Source organism: Tachyglossus aculeatus, chromosome 7 (genome assembly GCF_015852505.1).
Source record: "Tachyglossus aculeatus isolate mTacAcu1 chromosome 7, mTacAcu1.pri, whole genome shotgun sequence".
NCBI classification, from domain to species: domain Eukaryota; kingdom Metazoa; phylum Chordata; class Mammalia; order Monotremata; family Tachyglossidae; genus Tachyglossus; species Tachyglossus aculeatus.
The window spans coordinates 50,533,684-50,555,554 of record NC_052072.1 but is presented as its reverse complement, the minus strand read 5'-3'; the positions used below and the strand labels follow the sequence as shown (position 1 = coordinate 50,555,554).

The 21,871-nt window shown below is 42.4% G+C and overlaps 1 protein-coding gene across 1 annotated transcript in view; it reads left to right on the top strand.

The window, feature by feature from the left end:
- Positions 1-21,871, top strand: part of LOC119930703 (aryl hydrocarbon receptor-like) — a 155,571-nt gene that overhangs the window by 88,292 nt on the left and 45,408 nt on the right. Inside the window, exon 3 of the mRNA XM_038749298.1 lies at positions 6,943-7,064. Coding sequence (XP_038605226.1) covers positions 6,943-7,064 — 122 coding nt within the window. The remainder of the gene's footprint in view (positions 1-6,942; positions 7,065-21,871) is intronic.

Here is a 21,871-nt window from a genome sequence, read left to right as displayed (position 1 = left end):
TGGGAAGGGTTCTCTTTATTGCTGAATTGTACTTTCCAAGCGCTTAGTACAGCACTCTGCACACAGTAAACGCTCAATAAATATGATTGAACGAATAAATGAATTCCAAGCACTGTAATAATAATAATAATAATAATATTTGTTAAGCGCTTACTATGTGCCAAGCACTATTCTAAGCGCTGGGCTAGATACAAGGTGATCACGTTGTCCCACGTGGGGCTCACAATCTTCATCCCCATTTTACAGATGCGGTAACTGAGACCCAGAGAAGTTAAGTGACTTGCCCAAAGTCTCACAGCTGACAAGGGGAGGAGCCAGGATTCAAATCCATGACCAACTTGTACTTCCCAAGCGCTTAGTACAGTGCTCTGCACACAGTAAGCGCTCAATAAATGCGATCGATTGATTGATTGACCTCTGACTCCCAAGCCCGTGCTCTTTCCACTAAGCCACGCTGCTTCTCAAATAATAACAACTACGGTACTTGTTAAGCACTTTCTATGTACAAAGCACTGTTCCACACGCTGGACTAAGCACTGGTCCAGATACTGGATATCAGATCCCACATTGAGCTCACAGATTAAGTAGGAGTGAGAACAGGAGTGAGAAAATCCCCATTTTTCAGATGAGGGAACTGAGGCATAGAGAAGTTAAGTGATTTGCCCAAGATCACGGAGCAGATACCTAAAACCAAACTGAATTTCGCTCAAGAAAATGTTACAGTAGAGGGTCCTTGATATACAAATAAATGGAGCCGGACAGGTCGACAGAGTTTTGTTTTTGTTAGTTGTTTTATTTCCCCAGAGTGAAATTCACCTAAAGATGAGGTGGTGTAATCCATGAACTTTTTTTTTATGGTATTCGTTAAGCGCTTTACTGTGTGCCAGACACTGTAATAAGCTCCACGGACTAGGCAAGGAGAAGGAGCGCGGCTCAGTGGAAAAGAGCATGGGCTTTGGAGTCAGAGGTCATGGGTTCAAATCCCGGCTCTGCCAATTGTCAGCTGTATGACTTTGGGCAAGTCACTTAACTTCTCTGTGCCACAGTTACCTGATCTGTAAAATGGGGATTAAGACTGTGAGCCCCCCGCGGGACAAGCTGATCACCTTGTAACCTCCCCAGCGCTTAGAACAGTGCTTTGCACATAGTAAGAGCTTAATAAATGCTATAAAAAAAAGGATGATCATTTTGAGGAAAGATGAATGCTAACCAGTAGATGGCAACAGCAGAAGCTACTACAACAATTCTTAGCACATCCTTAAACCCAAAAATAGCCCTAAAGCCCTTCATGACTGTGTTCAAAAGTCAGGCTGATTTACACTATTCATTCTTTCATTCATTCAATCGTATTTATTGAGCGCTTACTGTGTGCAGAGCACTGTACTAAGCGCTTGGGAAGGACAAATCAGCAACATATAGAGGCGGTCCCTGCCCAACAGCAGGCTCACAGTCTAGAAGGGGAAGACAGACAACAAAACATAAGCTCTTTGTGGACAGGGAATATGCCTGTCTACAGTTGTAATAATAATAATAATAATAATGGCATTTATTAAGCACTTACTATGTGCAAAGCACTGTTCTAAGCGCTGGGGAGGTTACAAAGCGATCAGGTTGTCCCACGGGGGACTCACAGTCTTAATCCCCATGTTACAGATGAGGTAACTGAGGCCCAGAGAAGTTAAGTGACTTGCCCAAAGTCACACAGCTGACAATTGGCGGAGCCAGGATTTGAGCCTCTGACTCCAAAGCCCTTGCTCTTTCCACTGTGCCACACTGCTTTAGTACTCTCCCAAGCACTTAGTACAGTGCTTTGCACACAGTAAGCGCTCAATAAATACAACTGAATGAATATGCCTGCAGAGCTGGTCGATACTTTCTGCACCTTCCGGGTCAAGGTTTAGGGAGGGGCAGGACCACTCAGTGTTTACTGTTGTCTCACCAAAAATACCAAAGATACTTTTCGGAAAGGAACAGAAGCTTAGTTATTCTGAAAACACGTGTGTTGTGAAACTGGACTACACGGTATGCATACACTCCATTCCGCCGAAACCTAGACTAATGGAATGAATTGAGCAAGTTGGAGGCAGGCATTATGACGAAAAAGCTGTTTACTGAATTTGAAATTTGACATTAAACTTGGTGTTAAAACAGCTAAGAATCAACAGAAAAGCACATGAAGAAGCTTTGCTGATAATCGGAATATGGAGATATAGCCCCAACTGACAAAGAGTTAAGGGAAGGTGAACAGTAATTTTGAAAGAAAGTCATGAAGGTAGGTTTTTCCAGGCAGATATGAGGGCCAGTCCCACGGCTTTTTAAGCTAGAATCCAAGACTTGATCTTCCTAAATTTCTGAAAAGATTTACCAATAATGACAATAGTAATAAGTAATAATGGTATTTGCTACATCCTTACTCTCAAGCAATCATATTTATTGAGAACTTATTGTGTGCAGAGCACTGTACTAAGCACTTGGGGAGTATGGGGATTAAGACTGTGATCCCCACGTGGGACAACCTCATTACCTTGTATCTACCCCAGCGCTTAGAACAGTGCTTGGCACATAGTAAGTGCTTAACAAATACTATTATTATTATTATCATTATTATTATTATTGTTATATAACAGATGGTAGACACAGTTCCCCGCCCACAAGGAGGTTAGCCCTGTACCAAGTGCTGGGGTAAATACAAGGTATCAAGTGGATACAGTCCATGTCCCACATGGGGCTCACATCTGCTTAGGAAAGAGAAGAGGTATTTAATTCCCAATTTACAGATCAGGAAACTGAAGCACAGGGAAGTTAAGTGACTTGCCCATGGTCACACAGCAGATGAGTGATAGAGCCAAGATTGCAACCCAGGTCCTCTGATTCCCAGGCCCAGGCTCTTTCCACTAGGCTACCCTGCCTTTCACTCTTCGGTCCTTATGTCCCAACTCTTCCTAGCTTGAAGAGAGAGCTTCATATTTGAATATTGAATTTGAAAGTGATCGAAGCTTAATGGAGCAGCTACTACTGCTGCTTTGTTGGGTAGAGAGGAAGGAAGGAAATTGGTGAACAGATTGTATGTTGTCATCTTTCCCTCTTTGCCCTTACCTCTGCCTAAGGTAGGAGGATCAGTGAAACCGTTTTATGAGCATCTTATTTATACTGGTCACCCTTTCAAATCCTAAAAAAGCTTATTAAAAAGTGGGACACAATTTACAGAATTTTTCTTTTATGAGCATTTTATTTATATCGGTCACCCTTTCAAATCCTAAAAAAAGCTTATTAAAAGGTGGGATACAATTTACAGAATTTTTGTGTCCTGGCCCCAGAAAAAAATGTGAGTTACAGCATCCACATTTCTCAATTCTTAGAGACAAGAGGTCGGTATTGCCCAATTTTGATGGTGCCTGATTGATGATGATGATGGCATTTATTAAGCGCTTACTATGTGCAAAGCGCTGTTCTAAGTGCTAGAGAGGTTACAAGGTGGTCAGGTTGTCCCAGGGGGGGCTCACAGTCTTAATCCCCATTTTACAGATGAAGTAACTGAGGCACAGAGAAGTTAAGTGACTTGCCCAAAGTCACACAGCTGACAATTGGTGGAGCCAATATAACGGTGCATAATTGTCACCACACCGCTGCATAGTAGAAATTAATTCCCAGCTAATTGCATACTACTTTGAAGATTCATGATCCTTTCTTTGTCCAAACGATTTTATATTGCTTCAGATTGTGTGTCCAAGGCCCAAGATGGTGGTATTCTGTGAAATCCAGTCTTTTTGGGCTAGTGGTGGAAGAGCTTGAGGAAAATTAATGATACTACCAGACGTTAGAAAGCACTGAGAGATGGACATTTAGTTTAATACATTGGAAGAGAAAAGGGGGAAAGTTAAGCCAGATCTAATTGCTTGTACAGCACTAATTATGCTCGCTTGAAAGCTTAAACAAACTGCCACAAATACACAAGCAGCCTTCTTTAAATACACAAAGACTTATCAGCACTCCTACCTATTAGAGCCTGAACATGTGTACTTACAATCAATTCATCAGCCCAAGCAGCATGTAAGGTGGTTTTATATATCTGGTTTTATAGTGGGCAGTCAGGTTTTCAGCTGGCCTGCCCACTGTCCAGCTTAGATATGACCCCAGATTTGTTATAACTTTTATTTCCAGCATCCAGCCTCCATCCACTACAAGTTCCACAGCTCAGATGCGGTGCTATGTTCGGAGGGCTATGAAGGACACAGTAAGCGCTCAATAAATACGATTGATTGATTGATTGATTGAAAGGGGAATGTGATGTCTTGGGAGCAAGGGAAGAGAAGGTCAAGGTTTTCTCCTGAGAAATGCTTTGGCTAGGACAAACTCAACATACTTTTGCAAAATGGCACCTGTGCTATTGTCACATGCATTTCAGTGTCTGGAATTCTGGAGTGCTGTCAATGGCATCGCTCCCAGAGTGTAACTCATTAGTAAAAGCAGAAAGAGCCCTGAAGCACCTTTCCTCCCAAATTTCAAAGGTCTGTTTGTTTTTAAGTTCATTGTTCTTATTTCTGGGCCTGCATCAGAGTAGTATACACGTATTCGAGAGCTGACATTTCATTTAGATATAGTCAGTTCTGCCAGAACACATGATTTCTCTAGGTGTTTTGGCAAGAATGCAAAATCAGAATTAGGGAATCTCATTTCGTTGACAAGAGTCTGGAAAAGCACAATGCAGTGTCAGCAGGTGTGGATGTGTACATATGTCTGGTTTTTGGACATGGTATGTGCTGTAATCTGAGCTTTTCTGAACACGGTGCTCTGCAAGAATACAGTCCCTGCATTACAGAACAAGATGTACTAAAAAACCAAATAACCCAAAGTGGTCATTATGATAAAAATATTTTAAGATATATGCATATCTTTAGTACTGTATAGTCAGTTGTGTTGAATCAGCACCTCCAAACACATTTGTGGCAACTTTAATAATGATGATAATAATAATGATGGCATTTGTTGAATGCTTACTATGTGCTGAGCACTGTTCTCAGCACTGGGGTAGATACAAGGTAATCAGGTTGGCCCACCTGGGGCTCAGAGTCTTAATCCCCATTTTACAGATGAGGAAACTGAGGCACAGAGAAGTCAAGTGAGTTGCCCAAAGTCACACAACTGATCAGTGGCGGAGCCGGGATTAGAACCCATGACCTCTGACTCCCAAGCCCAGGCTCTTTCCACTATGCCATGCTTCTTCTCTTAATATGATCACTGGCTGGAAAAACCTACCTTTATGACTTCCATTCAAAATTACTGCTCACTTTCCCTTAACTCTTTGTCCGTTGGGACTATATCTCCATATTCTGATTCTTTATCAGCAGAGCTTCTTCATGTGCTTTCCTGTTGATTCTTAGCTGTTTTAACACCATCTAATGTCAAATTTCAAATTCAGTAAACAGTTTTCTCATCATAATGCCTGCCTCCAACCTGCTCAATTCATTCCATTAGTCTTCATTTTGTTTCATTCCACACTTATACATTGGTGGACTATATGCCATTGTCTTGGTCACTAATTATGTGATTTCAAAATAGCTCCATTTATTTTCTCTTCCTGTTTAATGTACCATCTTGGCAGATGTCTATTTGGAACAGTTACAATGCATTGGCAATAGTAGTTCTGTTTCCTGTGGTTCCATACCACTGGGTCCACTTTCCAAAAAGCATGGAAAGTTAATGAAAGCAAAATCAGTCTCCAGGAATACTTTACCTCTGAGTCTCCTTTTCCTTTACATAATTCATAACTCCAGGATGAGCTGTCAACCTGTTCATGGTTTTCCAGAACTGTATTAACTGCTACAGTAGCAGCGTTATTATTAGTGTTACTTGACTACGTGTCAGGAAACTGCAGAACTAATTTTCTTTTTTTTTTGAATCTTAAGTACAAAATCAAAGGCTTGTTAGACGTTGTGGACTTAGAAAAATTTCAATGTAGAGATAGTAGTTACTGAATTGCTGGTCTCATCTGACAGTATCGAGTATAATCATTTCCATTTTATCCAAGTGGAGCACATGTGTTATTTTGGTCCAACAAGGTGTCAGCCTCAACCCAAAGGGTCTGGAAAGGAGGAAAAGTATATCAAAGGAAAATCCTGTTATTGGAATAGATATACTCCATCTCCAGATCTTAGAAGGCGTACATGATCTTCACCATCGTTAAGGCCAGTTCGAGATAATTCCAGATAATGGGTGACAAAAGATTGCAGAGTCTCCTATGTTCCCCTCTGGCCTGGGCTACATGAGAACAGGGAAAATTGGGGAAGAGTTAAAAAGGATTTTTAGACTGTAGACTGTAAGCTCGTCTTTCGACTGTAAGCTCTTCTCTAGACTGTAAGCTTGTTATGGGCCCTGCTATGTATTCTCCACATAGTAAGCACTCAGTAAATACCATTGATTGATTGACTGATTGATTGATGGATTTGTTTGAATTTCCAAATCCCCCCAAAATGGATTCCTCAGGGACAGGGCCCATGTTTCACTTTTAGTCTACGTTTCCAACACTCTGTACACAGTAATTAGGGCATTTATTAAGCATGTAGACTTAATAAATATTCATGATGACTATGACCCGGACTTTTAAACATTGAAAAGTGCTGAAAGTACAGTGGGGTGACAGATGTAATGAGGATAAATTCCCACACCACCAAATGGTCTTCTGCCCATTCTGCTATCCTTGGCAGTGGACTACATTTTCTCTATCTCTAGATCAGTTTTAAGCCTCATTTAAGCTAAATTAGCAAGTAATTTGGGGTCCAGGGAGTCACTATGAATCGGAAATTATTCAACAGCACTTGATGACGAGCATGTAGTTTCAGTTTTTGGCTCCACCAAACCTTTTGCCAGGCAAATTTTTGCCAGGGCTGTTGGAATGCGATAGTAATCTTTATAATGGTTCATCTTTTGCTCTCTCTTTCTCAGCTACTGTTAAGAACAAGAATCCTGACGGGACAACAGATCAGCCTGCCACTGTAGGAGGGAATGGACAAAGTGCTCCACAGGTCAACAAGGAAATATTTTCTGAAGGAGACTTGCTTCTTCAGGTAATGTATAATTATTTTTATTGTTCCTTTTCTCTTACCGACAGAAGCTGAAACATCAAGGTCAATAAAATACTATGCCAGCTTTGAAAGTAGACATGCATCTCTAAGCCACTATACCTTAAAACATTTTTCTGGGGTTCCCCTAGACTGCAACTCCCCCTCCATATATTCCATACCACTATTCTCCCCACCTTCAAAGAATTATTAGGGTCACATCTCCTCCAAGATGCCTTCCCCAATTCAGCCCTCTTTTCCCTAGCTTCCTCTCCCTTATGTATCTGTGCACTTTGGTCTGTGTTCCATGGGCATTTGATGTATGTCCCACCCTCAACCCCACAGCACGTATGTACAGATCTTTAAATTATATATTATAAATTATTTATTTGTAGTAATGTCTCTCTCCCCCTCTAAACTGTAAGCTCAAGTAACCATGTCTGCTAACTCTGTTATATTGTACTCTCTCAAGAGCATAGTACCATGCTCTGCACATCGTAAGTGCTCAATAAAAACCATTTATTAATAAGATTTTGGCAGAATGGTGCATTTTACAGTACCTTGAATTTATTTCTTTAAAATTTCGAGAAGGCTTGCATTGGCTGACACTCATATGAAAAGGTCAAAACCCAAGTTAAGTGAGGGTTAAGCGATTATTCAGTTATTTTCATAAGCCCTTTGAAATCAAGGACTGTATCTTACTTTTTATGGTACTCTCCAAGTGCCTAGAATAATGCTGTGCCCACAGTAGGCACTCAATAGATGCTGTTCAATGAATGAATAATTATCATCATCATGATACTTGTTAACACTTACTGGGGTCGATACAAGTAATGAGGTGGGATCAATCAATCGTATTTATTGAGTGCTTACTTGTGTGCAGAGCACTGTACTAAGCACTTGGGAAGTACAAGTTGGCAACATATAGAGATAGTCCCTACCCAAGAGTGGGCTCACAGTCTAGAAGGGGGAGACAGAGAACAAAACCAAACATATTAACAAAATAAAATAAATAGAATAGATATGTACAAATAAAATAAATAAATAAATAAATAAAGTAATAAATATGTTCAAACGTATATACATATATACAGGTGCTGTGGGGAAGGGAAGGAGGTAAGACGGGGGATGGAGAAGGGGATGAGGGGGAGAGAAAGGAAGGGGCTCAGTCTGGGAAGGCCTCCTGGAGGAGCTGAGCTCTCAGTAGGGTCTTGAAGTGGGGGAAGAGAGCTAGCTTGGCGGATGGCCAGAGGGAGGGCATTCCAGGCCCGGGGGATGACGTGGGCCGGGGGTCGATGGCGGGACAGGTGAGAGCGAGGTACGGTGAGGAGATTAGCGGCGGAGGAGTCGAGGGTGCGGGCTGGGCTGGAGAAGGAGAGAAGGGAGGTGAGGTAGGAGGGAGCGAGGTGATGAAGAGCCTTGAAGCCGAGGGTGAGGAGTTTCGGCCTGATGCACAGATTGATTGGTAGCCACTGGAGATTCTTGAGGAGGGGAGTAACATGCCCAGAGCGTTCTGGACAACGACAATCCGGGCAGCAGCATGAAGTATGGATTGAAGTGGGGAGAGACACGAAGATGGGAGATCAGAGAGAAAGCTGATGCAGTAGTCCAGATGGCGTAGGATGAGAGCTTGAATGAGCAGGGTAGCGGTTTGGATGGAGAGGAAAGGACGGATCTTGGCAATGTTGCGGAGCTGAGACCGGCAGGTTTTGGTGACGGCTTGGATGTGAGGGGTGAATGAGAGAGCGGAGTCGAGGATGACACCAGGGTTGCGGGCTTGTGAGATGGGAAGGATGGTAGTGCCATCAACAGTGATCGGACAGTCAGGTAGAGGGCAGGGTTTGGGAGGGAAAACAAGGAGTTCAGTCTTGGACATGTTGAGTTTTAGGTGGCGGGCAGACATCCAGATGGAGATGTCCTGAAGGCAGGAGGAGATGCGAGCCTGGAGGGAGGGGGAGAGAGCAGGGGCAGAGGTGTAGATCTGGGTGTCATCAGCGTAGAGATGATAGTTGAAGCCGTGGGAGCAAATGAGATCACCAAGGGAGTGAGTGTAGATAGAGAACAGAAGGGGACCAAGAACTGAACCTTGGGGAACCCCCACAGTAAGGGGATGGGAGGGGGAGGAGGAGCCTGCAAAAGAGACTGAGAATGAACGACCAGAGAGATAAGAGGAGAACCAGGAGAGGATGGAGTCTGTGAAGCCAATGTCGGATAGCGTGTTGAGGAGAAGGGGGTGGTCCACAGTGTCGAAGGCAGCTGAGAGATCGAGGAGGATTAAGTAGGTGGGATGCAGTTCCTGTCCCAGATGGGGATCCTGGTCTTAAGTGGAGGGGATAGGATTTAGTCCCCATTTTACAGATGAAGAAACTGAGGCATGAAAGTTAAGTGACTTGCCCAAAGTCACACAACAGACAAGTGGCAGAGCCAGGGTTAGTACTCAGGTCCTCTGACTCCAAGGCCCGTGTTCTTTCCACTGCTTCCTGAACTAATAAATAAATAAATTAGTTAATTAATTAAGGAACAAATGAATAAAAGAAAGCAATATAAATGGTCAAAGGGCATAATTAAGGTTTCCCAATTTTTTTTTCCCTGAATTATGTGTGCTCCGTCTACATGGAGCAAATTAAGCCACACCCCAAGCCAGCACCGAGAACTTTTGAGCAATAAAACCCAGCCTGTTAAGTTGTTTCTGATTACCACTCTATTATGGTTTTACTGTTTTAGAGTGTTTTATTTGGCACATATATAGAGCAATCCTATTCCAGTCTTATGGGAATACTACTGAGGATGCTGTATTATCCATGTGTCTGAATGTGACTGGTGAGACCATTATTCATAACAATTACATGGTAAGGAAGCTTCCTCCTAGCAGTCCCTTTTATAATTTCCCACAATGTAATAATAATAACAATGATTAGTATGGTATTTAATTGCTTACTACGTGCCAAGCACTGTCTAATCACTGGGGTGATTAATCAGGTTAGGTGCAGTCCCTGTCCTACATAGGGCTCACACTCTTAATTTCAGTTACAGATGAGGTAACTGAGGCCCAAAGAAGTTAAGCATCTTGCCCAAGGTCACACAGCAGACATATGGTGGAGTCAGGATTAGAACCCAGGCCCTTCCTACTCCCAGGCCCATGCTCTATCCATTAAGCCATGCTATCTTGATGTTAATGTGGATGTGAATAGATGCTTCATAACAAAGAACCATGGAGTGCCTTCTCCCTTAGGACTAACCCTTGAGTTTGAATCCAGGGTAATAGGGAGTCTTACACAGTCTTTTAGACTGTGAGCCCACTGTTGGGTAGGGACTGTCTCTATATGTTGCCAACTTGTACTTCCCGAGTGCTTAGTACAGTGCTCTGCACACAGTAAGCGCTCAATAAATACGATTGATTGATTGTATTAAGTGCCTATAACTCCCAGGCCAACTTGGATAAAGCGGAGGGAAGACCATTTTTTATTGTACTCTCCCATGCACTTAGTACAGTGCTGTGCTCACCGTCGGTGCTCAGTAAATACAACTGACTGGTTGACCAAGGTCATAGAGCACAAAGACCAGCAATTCAAATGTCCTGCTACCAAAAAGCTCACAAAAACTCTGTGCAAAGTAAGAGCAACATAAACGGAGATGGAGGAAATGGGAATGTCAATTTAGAGTAACGCAGGGTGCTGTGGCTAAAGGTCAGAGGACACTTTGCACTGAAAATAACAAGCCAGAGTACCCGAATGCTATCATCAGCCCTACTGAGAGCTCACCTCCTCCAGGAGGCCTTCCCAGACTGAGCCCCCTCCTTCCTCTCCCCCTCCCCATCCCCGCCGCCCTACTTTCTTCCCCTCCCCACAGCACCTGTATACATGTTTGTACAGATTTATTACTCTGTTTATTTTACTTGTACATATTCACTATTCTGTTTATTTTGTTAATGATGTGCATCTAGCTTTATTTCTGTTTATTGTGGTCAATCAATCAATCAGTCGTATTTATTGAGCGCTTACTGTGTGCAGAGCACTGTACTAAGCACTTGGAAAGTACAAGATGGCAACATATAGAGACAGTCCCTACCCAACAGTGGGCTCACAGTCTAAAAGGGGGAGACAGAGAATAAAACCAAACATACTAACAAAATAAAATAAAATAGATATGTACAAGGTAAATAAATAGAGTAATAAATATGTACAAACATATATACATATATACAGGTGCTGTGGGGAAGGGAAGGAGGTAAGATGTGATGACTTGACACCTGTCCACATGTTTTGTTTTATTGTCTGTCTCCCCCTTCTAGACTGTGAGCCCGTTGTTGGGTAGGGACCGTCTCTATATGTTGCCAACTTGTACTTCCCAAGCGTTTAGTACAGTGCTCTGCACACAGTAAGCGCTCAATAAATACAATTGAATGAATAAATAAATATGCGAAACAAGGCTATCCAAGGATTAACAGCTATTAACTCGGAAAACAGAGGACAGAACCAAAAATGGTGACCTGGAATCATTGTAAAGGAAAATGCCACACATCTGGTAGAAAGCTGAGATAACACTTCTCTGAGAATAATGTCACCCAGCCTCAACAAAGCTCCTAGAAAACAGGATAAATCTACAGTCCAATGCAACAAGCAGAGGATGAGGAAATTAAAGGATTCAAAGAGGAAATCGAAGGTGTGTTCCTAAAAAGATCGACATATTCCCTGTGCCAGGTGACTGATGCTGTCATAGTTCAGAGAGGGACCAATAGGTTGCATTTGAAAATTTAGAAAAGGACGTAAGAGTTGGAGATAAGTTGGGAAGGATAAGTTTAAGCGTCTGTAACATTATTGGGCTACTCAGCCTTAAATCTCCACCAGAAGAGCCCCCAGAGTCACTTTAGGAGTGACCAGAGCCCAGTCAGCCTCTGCTGGGTCCTAAAACCTGTCAGTTCTTTTATTCTATACAGGTTTGGAGAGTTCCTGGTGAGTACTTCCCATGTCTCTGTGCCCCATATCACTGCCACAGTGCTGTGCACACAGTAAGTGGTCTTAACACTTATCTTACTTGTACATATCTATTCTATTTATTTTATTTTGTTAGTATGTTTGGTTTTGTTCTCTGTCTCCCCCTTTTAGACTGTGAGCCCACTGTTGGGTAGGGACTGTTTCTATATGTTGACAACTTGTACTTCCCAAGCGCTTAGTACAGTGCTCTGCATACAGTAAGCGCTCAATTAATACGATTGATTGATTGCTTTGCACACAGTAAGTGCTCAATAAATTCCATTAATTGATCAACTGCCACTACCCTTTGACTGAACCCCAGGCAACTCCCTGAAGGTAAAGAGGTCATCAGGGACTAGCTTAGCTACCCAGGGCTGGCTTCCTCAAAGCTCATAGAGAAAGTCCTCCCTCCCCACTCCTGTGGCTTCTCACTTGCACATGTTTCCCGGCACCCTGAGCTTCTCCTCTAGCCCCTATCACAGGCAGACATCAAGATCTGAGACCTCAAAAGTGTTCAATAGTTTTTTAGTTTCATAACAGTGAAAATAATGCCAGTTCAAACTGCTTTTTCCTATCTCAAATACTTTTTATCCCCCGCATCTCCCCCTTCCCTCCCAAACCTTCTGTACTTTCCTAATGTGTCCCAGGGTTTACTTTCCTCTGGTCCTTTCCCTTCTTCTCTTGGAGCAACGCAGTCTCACCCTTCCTGAGTCCTTCAGACACAAGTTTTCTTTTCTCCCCATCGGGGAAAGGAATCTTGGTCTTCTGGAGTCCAAAGTCTGGAATCCGAGCCTCCAGGGTATCCTGACTCTAATCTGGCCTCATCTACAATCCTTTCCTGTGCCCTGTATACATCCAGGGTCCACAGCACGAGCCCTCACCGTGCCTGCTCTCCCAGGAATACAGTCCCTTCTCCCTTCACCTTCAAGATGGCCAAGAATCTCCCTCTCCAACTACCTGGTGCCCTTACTCCCTCCCCAGTTCCTAGCTGATTGACTTGGTTTAGTATTAACACTTCCCTCGGGGAAGAGGATCACAGAGTGACTCTCTTGGCTTCCTCCTTTTCTTCCTAAGTGTGGGGACCAGCCAGACAAGCTGTCACAGGATCAGTCTATGTATTCTAGTTTAGAACAATCTGCCCCAAGTGCTATAAACTGTACTGTGAGCCATAATCACACACTGCAAACAGTATTGTCATCCAGATCTGTCATAATTGGAAGGCCCCACCCAATGGACATCTGACAATATTCAGAAAAAGACAGCCAGCTCTCCAAACTGAGAAAAAAGCAGTCAACACTGTAATCGCTCAAATGGGGAGTATATAAAAGCTATTAGGGTTTCTTCAATAAATGAGAATTCATTTTGGTGAATTTTTCTCTCTGCATGTGCATAACACTTGGCTGCTTTGCTTCGGTTGTTCCTCCAATCACAACATAGTTCTTCACTGTACCTGGAAGAGAAGCAGTGTGGCTCAGTGGAAAAAGCCCGGGCTTTGGAGTCAGAGGTCATGGGTTCAAATCCCAGCTCCACCACTTGTCAACTGTGTGACTTTGGGCAAGTCACTTAACTTCTCTGGGCCTCAGTTCCCTCATCTGTAAAATGGGGATGAAGACTGTGAGCCCCCCGTGGGACAACCTGATCACCTTGTAAATTCCCCAGCGCTTAGAACAGTGCTCTGCACATAGTAAGCGCTTAATAAATGCCATTATAAAAAAAAAAAAAAAAACTGGGTAGGCCAGGGCTAGGATTACAAGGCCCTCATGAGAATGATCTATCTTTATTAATCTCTCTCCAGCAAGTACCTCAGCCTCATGCTGGCTTGTCTGGCTAGGAGAGATGTAGGATCCTCCAGGAGAAAATGATTTGGGACTCAGGCCAAAAGGCAATTTGGGAAAAGTGGGGATTAATCCATTGAGAGAAGTTGTCGGGTCTGGAGACCCAAGGACCTACACCACAAGGCTGGCCACTGATGGATGACAGAAATCTTTGATCGGGGAACCAAGGTCTGGGAAGATGTGCTAGAGCTCTCCAGGGGCAAATGATGGTTGGAATGAACCACTGAAAATCTTCGTAGGGTCTGGGTATACCCAGGAATGAGGTGACGGGGTAAAAGCAGCTTCAGCCCTTCTGTCTGTCGCTCCAACTTTGCTAACCTTACCCCACTGACCCTTTCCAGGACTTATTCAGGAAGGTTCTTTGTTTAGGAACATAATTCAGCCTAGTGCCAAGAAAGGAAGAAAGAAAAATATCAATGTCTAGGTCTGACTAGGGAGTTGAAGCCTATTTCCACTCTAGAAGCCATTTTCAAGAGCAGCCATGGAACAGATAGGCAGTACCCCACAGATCCATTAGCTCCGATTTAGCGTCTGCTCATGGATCTGTGGAATATTGCCCATCTGTTCTATTATTGTTGTTTGGAGAACTGTGATCTTGCAGCTGCTACTTCTGGAGTCCAAGAACAATTGTCTCCAGGCAAACCGAGCTGTTTTTCTTATAACAATGTCCAAATGGTCATTCTTCGTTAAGCCAACATCCTTGTCATCTGGAGCACAGTATACAAAAATGAACAATGATATCAGTGGACGTGGCAGAATCTTTATGGAATCTTCCAGACCCCACTAATTACAAGGAGCTCTCTGATGTCAAAAATAGACAAAAAGAAACATTTATTCTGGCTCAGACCACTGGATGCTGTGATCAAAGTGAAAAAGTCATCATTTCCTACTTTGGCCAAGAAGACTGAAGTACAAGTGCCAATTTAGTGAAGAAGTGATTATGGAAATTTAGTGCATTAAAGCTCAATTAAAATACCTGTCAGAGGGAGTACACATTGACTATGATTTCCTTTCACCAATAGCCATCTTCATTAAATAATGCCAAAGGGAAACAGAATTGAGAAGGAAATACATCGATCAGTAAAGTTGCTAAAAATGATGTCTCGCTTAAAAACCAAAAAAAAGTGATAATGAATTCAGCATAATCAGCCAATTGATGGCATTTACTGTGTTTCAAGCACTGTACAAGGCACTTGGGGAAGAATAGTCAGGTTCATCTTGTCTTATGCTGTCGAGTTGTCTCCGACCCATAGCGATGCCATGGACACATCTCTCCCAGAAAGTCCCACCTCCATCTGCAATTGTTATGGTAGTGTATCTATAGAGTTTTCTTGGTAAAAATATGGAAATGGTTTACCATTACCCCCTTCCGTGCAGTAAGCTTAAGTCTCCACCCTTGACTCTCTTCCATGCTGCTGCTGCCCAGCACAGATGACTTTTGACTTGTAGCAGATTGTCTTTCACTTGCTAGCCAGTGTCCAAGCTAGGAATGGAATGGGTAGGCCTCTGCTTGACTGTCTCTCCCACAGATGAGACTGGTAGGGTACTGGAAACTCTCCAGGTGTGACCTTAAAAGTTGATAGACAAGCTCAATGGAGCTTACAGTCTAGAGCTGATAAAACGATTAGGAAGAGGATTGCAAATGATCTGGAAGAATTCAGAAAGACATTGAAGGTAGTAGCAGGAATGGAAAAGATGAATTTAAAGAAAGTTTAAAGTGGCATAAGGATGAAACAGAATATCCCAGAGGTACTGGGAAGAGAGAGATGGGACTACAACCTCCTCTTTGATTCATTTGTAGCCAGTGCAGCCAAATCAATCAATCAATCAATCAGTCGTATTTATTGAGTGCTTACTGTGTGCATAGCACTGTACTAAGCACTTGGGAAGTACAAGTTGGCAACATATAGAGACAGTCCCTACCCAACAGTAGGCTCACAGTCTAGAAGGGGGAGACAGAGAACAAAACCAAACGTATTAACAAAATAAAATAAATAGATATGTACAAGTAAAATAAATAGAGTAATAAATATGTACAAACAAATATACATATATACAGGTGCTGTGGGGAAGGGAAGGACGTAAGGCAGGGGGGATGGAGGGGGGAGGAGGGGGAGAGGAAGGAGGGGGCTCAGTCTGGGAAGGCCTCCTGGAGGAGGTGAGCTCTCAGTAGGGCCTCAGATGGTAGAATACAAGCATTGCAGATAATGCCCTAAAACATTGGTCTGATGCTGAATTTTTCCAAGAAAAATGAGGGAGCAAAGACTATCGAAGTGGAAAACTTTGTCTAACTTGACTGGAAATATATAATAATAATAATGATATTTGTTAAGCGCTTACTAAGTGCCAAGCACTGTTCTAAGCGCAGGGAGGGATACGAGGTAATCAGGTTGTCCCACATGGGGCTCACAGTCTTGATCCCCATTTTCCAGATGAGATAACTGAGGCACAGAGAAGTTAAGTGACTTGCCCAAAGTCACACAGCTGACAAGTGGCGGAGTCTGGATTAGAATCCATGACCTCTGACTCCCAAGCCCGTGCTCTTTCCATTAAGCCACACTGCTTCTGGAGCCACATTGCTTCTGGAGCCACAAGCAGTGTGGCTCAGTGGAAAGAGCATGGGCTTGGGAGTAGAGACCATGGGTTCTAATCCTGGCTCCCCCACATGTCTGTTGGGTGACCTTGGGCAAGTCACTTAACTTCTCTGAGCCTCACTTACCTCACCTGTAAAATGGGGATTAAGACTGTGAGCCCCACGTGGGAAAACATGATCACCTTGTATCCCCCCCAGCGCTCAGAACAGTGCTTTGTACATAGTAAGCGCTTAACAAATGCCATAGGAAAAAAAATATATGTCTGACTTCATTTGACAATGGATGGTGTTGCTTCATATTCGTTGCTGCTAGTAGTACTAGGAGGAAAGTTGCAAGGATCTGTTTAAATAAAATCAGAACATCACTTTCGAGTGATGGTTTTCCCACAAAGAAGAAACGAGAACATTTCAAGTCATCTATTTTGCCATCAGTGATTGAGTATGTGGCATTAGCAGGTGCTAAGGAGAAGAGGTTCGTACTCAAGGAACAGTAGAGTGGCTTGGGATGCAAAGTTGTACTTTGAGAACACATTCAAAGCAAAGATGTTGGGACCAGTAGTGGTAAAAATGTGGTACAAGTTGTATATTTAGTGAAACTATGATGGACAGGTCATGTATTCATAAATAGAAAAACCAATGGTAATGTTGCTTAACAGATTAGAACTCCAGAAGCAGAAGGCATTTCTGCGGAAGAACAGAATCACTCCACGCCAACCAAATGACAGTCTTTTGGTGAGAGATAGAACAGATGGCATCATTTACTTGAGTGATCATCAGTATTGAAGATGGTGGCAAGATAAATAAAAGGATTTTTGCAAAGTCTGTTGGCAAGAATTTATTAAAACTGAGCACAAGAGATTGTTGTACTCTCCCAAGCACTTAATACAGTGCTCTGCCCACAGTAAGTGCTCAATAAATATCATTGATTTGTTGATTTTTTTATTTTGATGGTATTTGTTAAGCACTTACTATGTATCAAGCACTGTTCTAAGTGCTGGGGTAGATATCAAATAATCAGGTCAGAAAGAGTCCATGGGACTCACCGTCTAAGTAGGAGGGAGGACAGGTTTTGAATCCATATCTTACATCTGAGGGAACTGAGGCACAGAAAATTTAAGTGCTTGACCAAGGTCACACAACAATCAAGTGCCAGAGCTGAGATTAGAACCCAGGTCCTCTGACTCTCAGGCCTGTGCTTTTTCCATTAAACCATACTGGGGAAATATCACTCTCTACAATCATACTCTGCTGTAGAAAAAAGAAGAGATTTTAGAGCAGTTGAAAAGGTCAGAAGCATGATAAGCAAGGGAGTGTGGGGAAACTAGGACCTAAATTCCCTAGGTTTTTATTTCACCCATCACTTCAATTATGCTATTTACACTCCATGCCCTTGACCCATGCTGTTAGTGCAAGCCATTTCATAGTCACCTTAGCATGAGTAAATATGGCATGTGCACAAAGTTAGTAATGATAGTGTTCAGATAAATTTTAGTATAGCCAGGTGTATTTTTAAAAATCAACATCCCATCCAAATTAGTTATTGTTTACAGGACGCATATTTCAGTCTGCATCTAACATCTATAGATGCGTTTACTGAGAATATGATTGGGGGACGGGGCTTTGTTACTGTGTCCTGTCCTGTCTTATGCTGTTGAGCCACTTCTGACCTCATGGACACACCTTTCCCCACCTCCATCTGCAGTCGTTCTGGAAGTATATCCATAGAGTTTTCTTGGTAAAAAATATGGAAGTGGCTTACCATTGCCGCCTTCTGCACATGTATGTTCCTCAAGGGCAGAGGTGGTGGCTTGCCATTCCTTTGTAACCCCAAAAAACTTTGCAGGGTCCCATGAACCAGGTAGGTCTGCAGTAGATAGCTTCATAGGCGGGCTGAATGACTAAACAGAGGCATCAATCCTCAGGGCAGCTCAGCAACTGTCCAGTCAATTCAGATGTGTAATTTCCCTTGGTTTCAAAATTCTTTGGCCAGACGCTTCTTTGGAAGCAGACCAACTAATTGATCCAAATCATTTGCAAGGGTTTAAAAAAACTTACCAATTTATATTGATTTAATTTGCTTCAGAATGACTTGAGAACTAGCGGGACCCCCACAAACACTCAGAAGGGGACCTAAGATTTTCCAGCTTTGTCTCATCACTTTTGTCTGACCCTCTCTCATCAGCATCTTTCCCCAAATCTCCACTCTGTCTCTTTAATTCATTGTGAGCTCTGGTTTGAAGCTGCCCAAGCCCAGTTAAATTTCTTCCTCCCTCTAGCCTGGTTGAGTGGGACTGATGGAGGGAGAAGCATTACCTAAATGATTTTTTCATAAATGCTAATGAACGACTCATTTGGGTTATTAAATTAACAGTGGGAAAAAGGGGGACTTCAGGGATCCAAAAATGAGTTATTGTCTTCTTGGCTTGCTGCTAAATCTGCTTTGCCAGTATCCTAATCCCTGCCAGATGGATTTTAGATGAAGGTTTTCTAATGTAAATGGCCTTATGGAAAGTTAGATCTTAACACTTTTGCCTAAACTTATTGATGATCCGAGAATAGTACATATTTTGAGATATACACCTTGGGTGAAAGAAAATAGACACTTCAGGCAAGTCAGAATTTTAGTGAAATAAAAGATGTGACCCACAATAGTCTCTTCATGCAGCTGTAGTTCATCAAAATCATGTCCAACTTCTGGAAGTGATTGCCTCCACAGCACTCAGACACAAGGATGGAATCGTACTATCAGCAGCAGTATCCTTGAACATGAAGGACATATATGCAACAGACACTACATAAAATATATTTGCTCAAGTGTATATAAATTGATCTTAAAGACAATGATAAATGTCAGAAGAAAGTTTCATTAAAAATGAGGCCTAAATTTGTAAAAGTCAGTCTGAAAAACCATGCTAATTCTATACTGATTATCAGGTCTGGGACTCTGTGCTCTAACGAACTGATTATTCTGTCTGATACATTAATTACATTGGCTGTTTTTGTTTCTTATCCTTTCTCTTCTCCCATGATTTGCAGCTGGTGTCCTGATGGATTCTGTCCAGAGGTCTCCTCATTTTGCTTTTGTGTCTTCAATTTGTTGGTGCTCTAATTGTCCATACGGTTCACATTATGCTTTTGATGAAGCTATTACATAAATATGTTCTCTTTCAGTCTTTCTCAGACATTTGGTCTTCATTTTTCTCATTAAGCGATATCGCTTCCCAGATGTTTGACTTCATATATTAACGATGGGTGACAATTCAGAGATCTACAGTACTTGGGCCTTCAATTTTAGACCCTTTTAATTTCCTTCCTACTTATTGAGTCGCATTTCCTTTCATTCCATTCATTTTTTTTTACATATTCAATATTTGTCTTTTCTACAGTTTTCACCTTCCTATTTAAGGATTCCTGCCAACTAAAATTTTGCTCAATTTGGTACTTTCCCAGCTAGAATAAGGTAATGGTCATTTAGTTGTATGCTAAATATCAGCATGTTTACTGAACATCTGCTGTGTGAAAAGCATTGTATTGGGCTTTTGGAAAGCATACAGAAGTAACAAAAGACATTATACCTTTCCTGAAGGAGCTTGACACAAGGAATGAATAAGTGGTAGTTAAAAGAGGGTGCAGGTAGATATAACAATAAGTTTAAAGGGATGGGAATATCCATTTTAGTAAATTAACACATAGGGAAATAAGAGTTTTGAAGTGTTGGAAGTGATCTTGGGCAAGTCACTTAATTTGTGTCACAATTACGTCATCTGTAAAATGGGGATTAAGACTGAGTCCTATAATAATAATTATGGTATTTGTTAATCGCTTACTATTTGCCAAACACTGTTCTAAGGGCTGGGATAGATACAAGGTAATCAGGTTGCCCCACGTGGGGCTCACAGTTTTCATCCTCATTTTACAGATGAGGTAACTGAGGCACAGAGAAGTGAAGCGTCTTGCCCAAGGTCACACAGAAGACACGTGGCGGAGATGGGATTAGAACCCATGTCCTCTGACTCCCAAGCTTGTGCTCTTGTCACTAAGCCATGTGGTCCATGTCCAACCTGATTAGCTTGTATCTACCCCAGCACTTAGTACAGTGCCTGGCACATAGTAAGCACTTAAATACCATAAAAAGGTTGAGGAGTGGAAGAAGATGCCCTCCCTCCTCAACTACCTCTTTTCCCTCCTTCGAAGCCCTACTAAGAGCTCACCTCCTTCAGGAGGCCTTCCCAGACTGAGCCCCCCTTTTCCTCTGCTTCTCCTTCCCTCCCCTTCACCCCTACTCCCTCCCTCTGCTCTATCCCATTCCCTGCCCCACAGCACTTGTGTATGTTTGTACATATTTATAATTCTATTAAATTTATTAATAATGTGTATATATCTATAATTCTGTTTAGCTATTTTGATGCTATTGATGCCTGTATACTTGTTTTGTTTAGTTGTCCATCTCCCCCTTCTAGACTGTGAGCCCGTTGTTGGGTAGGGATCGTCCCTATCTGTTGCCAAATTGTACTTTCCAAGCGCTTAGTACAGTGCCTGCACACAGTAAGCGCTCAGTAAATACGATTGAATAAATGAATGAATGAATGCTTCAGATAGATTGATATGAGCAGTTGGGCTGGAGGTGAGAGAGGCAAAAACCATGTGGAGTTAGGATATTTGCAAGGGTAGAGTAAAGTACACTAACAGAGGGGAACTGGAGGAGAGAACAAGTAGAAAAGATCAACTGGTAAAGAGCTTGAAGGTGATGGCCAGGAGCTTTTGTTTGCTGTGAAAGGTGATGGAGAGCCATTGGATGCTTTTCAAGATAGAAATGATGTGCTCTGATTGGCATTGTGGAAAAATATGGTTGGCCGTAGATGAGAGAGAGTCTGCCTTCCAGGTGGAGTAATAAGGAGTTTGTTACATTAGTTCAACAAGGTAATGAGGGCTTAAATCAGGATTGTGAAAGGAGGGAGTGGTGTGCCTTAATGGAAAGATCATGGGCTTGGGAGTAAAGGACCTGGGTTCTAATCCAGGCTGCCAGTGGCCTATTGTTTGACCTTGGGCAAATCACTTAACTTCTCTGTGCCTCAGTTGCATCATTTGTAAAATGAGGACTCAATGCTTGTTCTCCCTTCTACTTAGACTGTGAGCTTAGGACTGTGTCTGTCCTGATTAACTTGTATCAACTCCGGTGCTTAGAATAGTGCTTGACCAAAATAAGCACTAAACAACAACTATAGTAATAGTAATAAAAGAGGAATGGGTGGTTTTATTCTCCAGAATTTGGTGGCTTGGTCTCTTTTGTTTTCTTATTCATAGATTGCCTTTTTCTTGCCATTGCTTATAAGTGGTGATCCAAACCCGTTTAAATCTCTTGTCACCAAGCCAACTGAAGACTCTTTGAAAGCCACCTTCTTAGCTTCCCTT